The following is a 7,965-nucleotide window of genomic DNA, read 5'->3' on the forward strand; positions in this document are numbered from 1 at the left end:
CAATTAATTGATTTAATAATTACTTCACTTACAAAGATGTCAATTGACATAACTATGATTTATTCTTTTTATAAAACAAAATAATATAGTTATTTTTTAATATAAGTTTAAATAATTAATTGTAAGAGCCCAAAATTGCTAGGCCCACTTAGAATAGTGGAATTAGATCGTTCAGGCCTAGTGCAATTAATTTGTTAGAGTATGGACTTGCAAAGTCAACTTTGATGCTCTTTTATGATCCAAATATGAGATTAGTGGAATTAGGGCTTAGAAAACAACAAAAAGAAGTATGAAAAATAGATATAACATTTATTTAGGTCTGGCCAAGGCGGCAATGTTCATAAAAAAAGCGTTTAAGTGCTTGATACAAGATGATATTATGTAACTCATAATCTTTTCTCAATGATTCGTCCCCTTCCTTGGAGGGATTTCTTTTTCTTTATATAGTCCTTCCCATTGCATCTGAGTCCTCCACATGTACGGCTTAAGGCATTAGTTTGGATGCTTGTCCCATCAAAGCTCTGCTGGAGGTGGTAGAATGTGCAATGAGCTGTGAGATTACCATTTAGTGGTCATTCCTTCATTAATGCGGCCAACTGAGTTGGTATAATGTATTGACTGCGGAGGTGATGGCTACTTTAGCTAGATATTTCCTCTCATCTTTGCTTGCATGTCTCTATTGTCTTCCTTGGTATCTCGTCCTTTGGTGCAAATAGATAGCTGAAGAGTTCTCGAGGAGTGCTTTCTCTTCGGGCTCCCAAATGATGGGCCTCCACATCCTCCCTCCTTGGATTCTCACCCATGTGTCCAGTTCGAACTAGTGTGCTAATGGGCATTTTTCCACCCTAAGCTAGGCCTATGCGCTCTATGCTGTGTTCAGATCTTGCTCACCCACATTAATAGTTAAAAGATAGAAAAAATTGTTGAATTCTTTCTACTTAAATCCTATATTCTTTTTACCAAGTACTTTGTAATTCAAATAATTGACATGTCCTGATATTTCCAATTTTCAACCTGAAATATTCAAGATTTAAATCATTTTACATGTTGTAATTATCAAATTATCGAAAAAAAAAAAGGGGGAAAAACAAGAAACCCCTCCTACTTAAACCCAAACCCATATGGGCCAAATCCATTTACATAATATCGGACCACTAAAAACAGCCCAATTACCTTTTCCTTATTTTTGAAACCAAAGTAATCCCTAATTATAATTCACCCAAATTTGATTTTGCTTCTCATTTGCTCATTTCGTTCCCTCTCGTGTTAACAACTCAAGCTCACGGTGCCCAAAACCCGTTTTCAATGATTCGGGTCCGCTGAAAAGTAAGTTCCTCTCTCTCTCTCTCTCGTTGCTGTTTTTTCATCGAATTATATTCGGGTCTAATTGGATTGTGGGAATTGGAACAGTTCCAATTATATGATCTTGATTTTGGGTTTTTTAAGGTTTCTTTTCCCCCTTGGTTAGTTCTTGTTATCTCTCTAACAGTTAGCTATTGCTTTGGTTGTTGGTTTTTATTTTTCTCAAAGATCCAATTTTGTTGTTGTGTTAATGGATGAGTTGGGAAAAAGTTAAGTGTTTTATGTTTTATTCGGTGTTAATTGAACTTTTGAAGTTTCTCTCTTACATATGTTTTTTTTTTTTTGGAGCCCACAATGACAGGTTTATGGTTAAGTGATGAAATTTGCTATTTCCAATCGATAATTTAACATGTGTAAATTGTTTTATAACTCGCAAGTGATTTCATGGGTTTTTTTTTTTTTAGTTGGGGGAACCAATTGACCTACAAGGCTCATTGCAAGTGACTTTCATGGTCTTTTTTTTTTTTTTTTTGATAAGATAGCCCTATATTATGTGGAAGTGTTTAATTTTATATTTTCCTGGACTAAGCTATGGAAAGGGGGAAATAGTGCTTATGTTGCTTAAACTGAACATGGGAAGCTCATGCTTAAGTGAACTTGGTCGCTCACTTCAACAATAAAATTTGATGTTTTTTCATGTTTCGGTCTCAAAATATGTCGTAATTCGTAAATATTGCCTTGAGATTTATGTTAGAATTTTTTTTTTTTTCTCTCTCTCTTTTTCTTTAGCATATGATTTCTTCTTGGTCCTTGAACTGCAATGACCAAGAAAGCAATTTACACCATGTAATTTTTTAAAAATTTAAAGAGAAGACAAATTATGTTTGTCAGGAGTATATGCTATGATTCCTTAATGTACTTACAGCAATGTTGCTATGTTTTTGCAGGAAGTTGATATAGATTCTCACTACCACATCAGAAATATCCTTTCCTATATATTCAATTCTTGGTTAATCTTTTTTTCATACAAACAGGAAACCCTCTAACACCGATAGTAGAAGTTTTTTTTTTTTTGGTTGATTCTCAAGTTCAATCTCAAAGTTCTCAATCCACATTAATTCTCTCTCTGAAAGCCTCAATGGATCTCATCCAAACCTACAAAGACCAAAATGATGAGGACATTGGTGAACTAGAGGACCGAACCGAAAACCCTATTTCCACCACATCATCCCCCGAGGCCTCCCCACCTCGCCTCCTTGCCGCCAAGTCTGCAGCACCAAAGGTGGATGACACCATGTTGGCCCTCACGGTGGCTCAAGCCCACCAAGCCCATTCAAGGCCAATTGACCCAGTCCAGCATGTTGTTGCCTTTAACCCCACCTATGACCAGCTCTGGGCCCCCATTGTTGGCCCAGCCCACCCTTACGCCAAGGATGGCATCGCCCAGGGCATGCGCAACCACAAGCTCGGCTTTGTCGAGGATGCTTCCATTGAATCTTTTGTTTTCGATGAGCAGTACAATACTTTCCACAAGTATGGCTATGCTGCTGACCCCTCTGCCTCTGCCGGCAACAATTATGTCGGTGATCTTGATGCCTTGCAAAAGAACGACGCCATCTCTGTCTACAACATCCCACAACACGAGCAGAAGAAGAGGAAGATTGAGAAGAAGGAAACAGAGAAGGAGGAAGGCAATGACCAAGAAGAAAATGTTGATAAGATTGAGCTTCAAAATCCAGCAACTGACACTTGGTTGATGAAGAATAGGAAGAGTCCGTGGGCAGGCAAGAAGGAAGGATTACAAACTGAATTGACAGAAGAGCAGAAGAAGTATGCGGAGGAGTATGCAAAGAAGAAGGGTGAGGAGAGAGAGAGAGGCGGTGAAAAGGGTGAGATTCTTCCAGATAAGAGTACATTCCATGGTAAAGAAGAGAGAGATTATCAAGGAAGGTCTTGGATTGCACCTCCCAAGGATGCCAAGGCCAACAACGATCATTGTTATATACCGAAGAGATTGGTGCACACTTGGAGTGGCCACACGAAGGGTGTGTCTGCAATAAGGTTCTTCCCAAAACATGGGCATCTGTTATTGTCGGCTGGGATGGATACGAAGGTGAAAATTTGGGATGTGTTCAATTCGGGCAAGTGTATGAGGACCTACATGGGTCACTCCAAGGCAGTGAGGGATATTTGGTTTTGCAATGACGGGACAAAGTTTTTGACGGCTGGGTATGATAAGAATATCAAGTACTGGGACACAGAGACAGGGCAAGTGATATCTACTTTTAGTACCGGCAAGATTCCATATGTGGTTAGGCTTAATCCAGACGATGATAAGCAGAACATTTTGTTGGCAGGGATGAGTGATAAGAAGATTGTTCAGTGGGATATGAATACTGGACAGATTACACAGGAGTATGATCAACATTTGGGGGCAGTGAATACTATTACATTTGTTGATAATAACAGGAGGTTTGTGACTTCGAGTGATGACAAGTCGCTTCGAGTATGGGAGTTTGGGATACCTGTGGTTATAAAATATATTAGTGAGCCTCATATGCATTCTATGCCATCCATTTCACTTCATCCCAGTACAAATTATCTTGCTGCACAGAGTTTGGACAATCAGATTCTTATATATAGCACAAGGGAGAGGTTTCAGCTCAATAAGAAGAAGAGGTTTGCTGGGCACATTGTGGCAGGGTATGCTTGCCAAGTCAATTTCTCGCCAGATGGCCGGTTTGTTATGTCAGGAGATGGTGAGGGTAAATGCTGGTTTTGGGATTGGAAGACATGCCGAGTTTTCAGAACTCTCAAGTGTCACGAGGGAGTGTGTATTGGGTGTGAGTGGCACCCATTGGAACAAAGCAAGGTAGCAACTTGTGGCTGGGACGGATTGATTAAGTACTGGTAAGTTAGCCTCTCATTTATATATCAAAAAAAGTTAACCTCTCATTCATTATTGTGGACTCATTCATATATGCATCTATTTGGTACATGCTGACTTATCTGCCTTTGATAGTCATCTTTCTAAAACTTGCACAATGTATATTTCAATCTTTTATTGCTATTATATGGTACAAACAATTGTAGTATTATTATAATGACAAGTTTTGGGTATTTTGTATGATGACTCAAATAACAGAACATCCTTGGAGTAGATGTCCATGTAGATGCAGGGTTTGACTTTGTGACATCATTCTCATCAATTTGTGTTCATATATTGATTTAGGGAACCAAAAGTTGCTGTCTGCAGACCCTTAGCCCGTTGTGTTCTTTTTAACTGGCTGGTTTCTTTCTCACCGATTTGTGTTCATAGACTGATTTAAGGAACCAAAAGTTGCTTTCTGCAGACCCTTAGTCCATTTGTGTGCTTTTTAAAAGGCTGGTTTCTTTCTTTCTTTCATTTGAGGCTATCTTCTTCCTCTTCAGGAAGTAATATATCTTTCTGATAAAAAGATATTTATTTTAAGCCTTTAATCATTTAAGGATGTCCAACTTGAAGCCTTAATGAGATGAGGGGGCTGACTGACCGCAGAACCCAAGCAACAAATGCTTCAACATTCTGTTTACTCAGATGCCTGCAATAGCTCAATATTGTTATGGTTATCCTGAGCGTAGGGTTCTATACTTCATTAAAAACTTTGTAACTGAAGACCTATAGGAGTGTAAATTATTAGTTGCCATTATCTGCCTTGCAAACATGTTGGTTCCTTCCTCAGTTATCTTCCACTCATGGCAAAACTTCCATTCCATCAACTCACCTCTTTCCATAAAGCAGGGCAAGAATCCTCTTTTTTTATTCACCAACACCAAGAGCAGATGATACAATCAATTCACATTCTACCAAACACAAAGAAACCCAAAATCAAAAAGAAAGAAGAAAAATTGGGCCATGTTTCCCTAGAGAGGTCTCCTTCTCTCAGGCCAGCAGTCTTCTACTTCTAGTTGACTGCTCCATGATGGGCTTCCCTCTTTCCTGAGCTCTACTCGCTCGTCTACACTCCAACCCAGCAAGTAATAATTGAAAAACAATCTTTCCTTGCCTGCATTAAGATTTAAAACTTGTTGTCCTAGGTGATAACATGCCTTTTTTAACATTTTATTTTGCAAATTCTTCTGAGGACCTGCTTCAAAGCTGCTGAATTAGACACTTATTAGCTATGCATATGAAATGCTCTCCCTCTCTCTAATATATATATAAAATACCTGCACAATGAGTGCTTGCACATTGAATTGCTTGTTTCCTATGTGCTCCTAGCCCTCCTAGTCTATTAAGCTAAGAGTTTCATCACAACTACTGCCCAAGTCATGGATTGGAGTCTATTAAGAATATTTTTTTTCCTATCAAAAAAATGTTCTTAAATCATTCCTGTGCCTGTTCTCGTCATCATTAAAAATCCCCAATGTGGCAGTCTCTTGGGGACATCATTCCTTGTTCTGTTGTTCAGATTAATTAATTTCTTACTCTATAAAGTTTCTTCCAACTCTGTATGTGTGCTTGTTCTGTGTCTGTGGAGGATATATCCTTCAGAGTGCAAGATGATGCAACTAAAAAAATGTGCATTGTCTATCAGTGATCTAGATTAGCAAAACATAAGGTCATAGGACTAATGGCGTTACAGGAAGAGATGACTTCCACATACTATGCATCTCTTCTCATACCCGTAAGCCCTAGGAGATTATAGAGTTTCTGCTTCCCTCATTGTTTGATGTGGTGTATTTGGAAGGAGAGAAATAGTAGGTGTTTTGAAGACAATGAGCGTTCCATGCCTGATCTCAAGCTTCGATTTTTCTGAACCTTACTTGACTGGTTCTCTGTGTGGAGAAACCAACTTTTTTCTTCTATTTTGGATTTACTTGACTTTTGTAATGTTCGTTTTTGATTTGTTCACCCCTGCATACTTGGGTGTCTCTCTCATTTTGATATCAATGAATTTTTATTACTTATCAAAAAAAAATCAGAGGGTTTAAAAAAAAAAGGAAAAATCATGTTGGCCCATGTAAAATGCCTGAAGCTTGATGAGTTGTCTAATGTTGTTGCAAATATTGTTCGTGAGTATCATAAGTATGTGGTTGTTACTCATCAAGGTTGTTGTAACCATGCAATAGTGCAACTCTATCGTGCTCCCTTAGCATGATTTGTAAGGGTTCTATGCCTTTCAGTCATTTTTACCAAAGTTATAGTGGTTGGCCAAGATAAAGTAAATTTAAGGGGTGAGATATATGTTTATAGAAATAATAAGATAAATGAGTAACTCGTCAAAAAATAGCAAGATAAACCAAAGATTCCTTCTATAGTTGCATTCTTTGATTGGACTGTAGCATTGGGGAGAATTTTGACAATTGACAATTTGTGGAGAAAAAATGCGTGGCTTTTGGATTGGTGTTATATGTGTAAATGCAATGGTGAATAAGTAGACCATCTATTACTTCACTGTCCTATTGCTATAGAAATGTGGTATATTGTTTTGGGTTTATTTGGAGTTTGTTGGGTGATGTCAAAGACTGTGGTGGAGTTATTAGCTTGCTGGCCTTGTCATTTTTTGGTGTCATCAGAATGGTTATTTGTGGATGGCTGCCCTGCATTGCTTGATGTGGTGTTTATGAAGGGAGAGGAACAATCGTACTTTCAAAGATACAAAGAGAACTATGCTTATCTCAAATTAATTTTCTTTAGAACTTTGCTGGTTGGATATCTGTTTTGCGTAGTCTGTCTTTATAGTCTATTATTGATTTGATAGATTTATGTAATTTGTGTGATCGATTGTATAATCCCCAGTTGTATACTTCCTGTATAGGGTGACTCTATTTTTTATATCAAATATTTTTTTTATTACTTATCAAAAAAAAAGTGCAGGTTTTAGTCATTTTCACTTGAATCATCATCATTTAATTTGCTGGCTGTCTGAATATGATCCTGCCTTTGGCTGTCACTTGTCTGCTATTGGCTTCTTGCTTCTTTTGCATCTTCCTTCTGGAGAACCATGCTAGGTTACTGGTGATTCATGTGACTTATCTCTCTTAATTTTCAGATATGATGAAATCATTCTTTGGCTACCCTCTACTCTCCTTAATTTATGTGGTTTCTAAGATGTTTCAAATTATCACATTAAACCTGAAGCTGCAACTGCTTACACACACAACCACCCGCATGTTAAATACTTTTGTCTTTCACATTTCTCTTCCTAAATTGACTTGCATGATGGAATGATGAATCTGTTTAGCAAACTAATTTTTATTTTATTTTATTTTATAAATCTGGCTTTCAGGGACTAGTTGCTTCTCTGCTCTATGTTGCAAGGTGTGGATATAATCTGATGAACCTCTCTTGGACATACCTGCTAGAAGAATAGAGGAGCCAAATTGTGGTTTTGAGGTTAAATATTGTGATGCAGGTTCCTTAACTGGTATGCAGGTATGTTTGGATGAAGTCCAGAGATAGGACTTGTTTGGATAAAGTTCAGAGATAGGACGTCAACATCACAACAATGGTGGACAAATTTGTTCAAAATTTTTGATTTAGTTTAGTTTCATCATCAGGCATGTCATGAAGTAATATGCTGGAAATGTACTTCAACTGGTATGACAGTTATTTTTTTTACCTTTGTAGATCTGTTGCTTTTTTCTAGCTGATTTATGATGAACTAGAGCAGTTTTTCA

The 7,965-nt window shown here is 37.7% G+C and overlaps 1 protein-coding gene across 2 annotated transcripts; it reads left to right on the plus strand.

The window, feature by feature from the left end:
- Nucleotides 1-1,204: 1,204 nt before the first annotated feature.
- On the plus strand, nucleotides 1,205-7,965 carry LOC142628133 (uncharacterized). Of its 2 annotated transcripts, XM_075802139.1 has the most exons (3): nucleotides 1,205-1,326; nucleotides 2,250-4,212; nucleotides 7,575-7,965. In XM_075802139.1, the coding sequence occupies exons 2-3, from the start codon at nucleotides 2,441-2,443 to the stop codon at nucleotides 7,579-7,581; spliced, it is 1,779 nt and encodes a 592-aa protein (XP_075658254.1). In that variant the 5' UTR covers nucleotides 1,205-1,326; nucleotides 2,250-2,440; the 3' UTR covers nucleotides 7,582-7,965. The 2 variants fall into 2 exon arrangements, with proteins under 2 accessions (XP_075658254.1, XP_075658255.1); XM_075802140.1 differs by lacking the exon at nucleotides 7,575-7,965 and having other exon boundaries at nucleotides 2,250-4,216.

The sequence above is a fragment of the Castanea sativa genome, chromosome 3 (assembly GCF_040712315.1).
Source record: "Castanea sativa cultivar Marrone di Chiusa Pesio chromosome 3, ASM4071231v1".
In the NCBI taxonomy this organism is placed as follows: domain Eukaryota; kingdom Viridiplantae; phylum Streptophyta; class Magnoliopsida; order Fagales; family Fagaceae; genus Castanea; species Castanea sativa.

Bases quoted from the DNA above. Each gene is read 5' to 3' on its own strand.
- LOC142628133 (XM_075802139.1), top strand. From the start codon at position 2,441: ATGGATCTCATCCAAACCTACAAAGACCAAAATGATGAGGACATTGGT.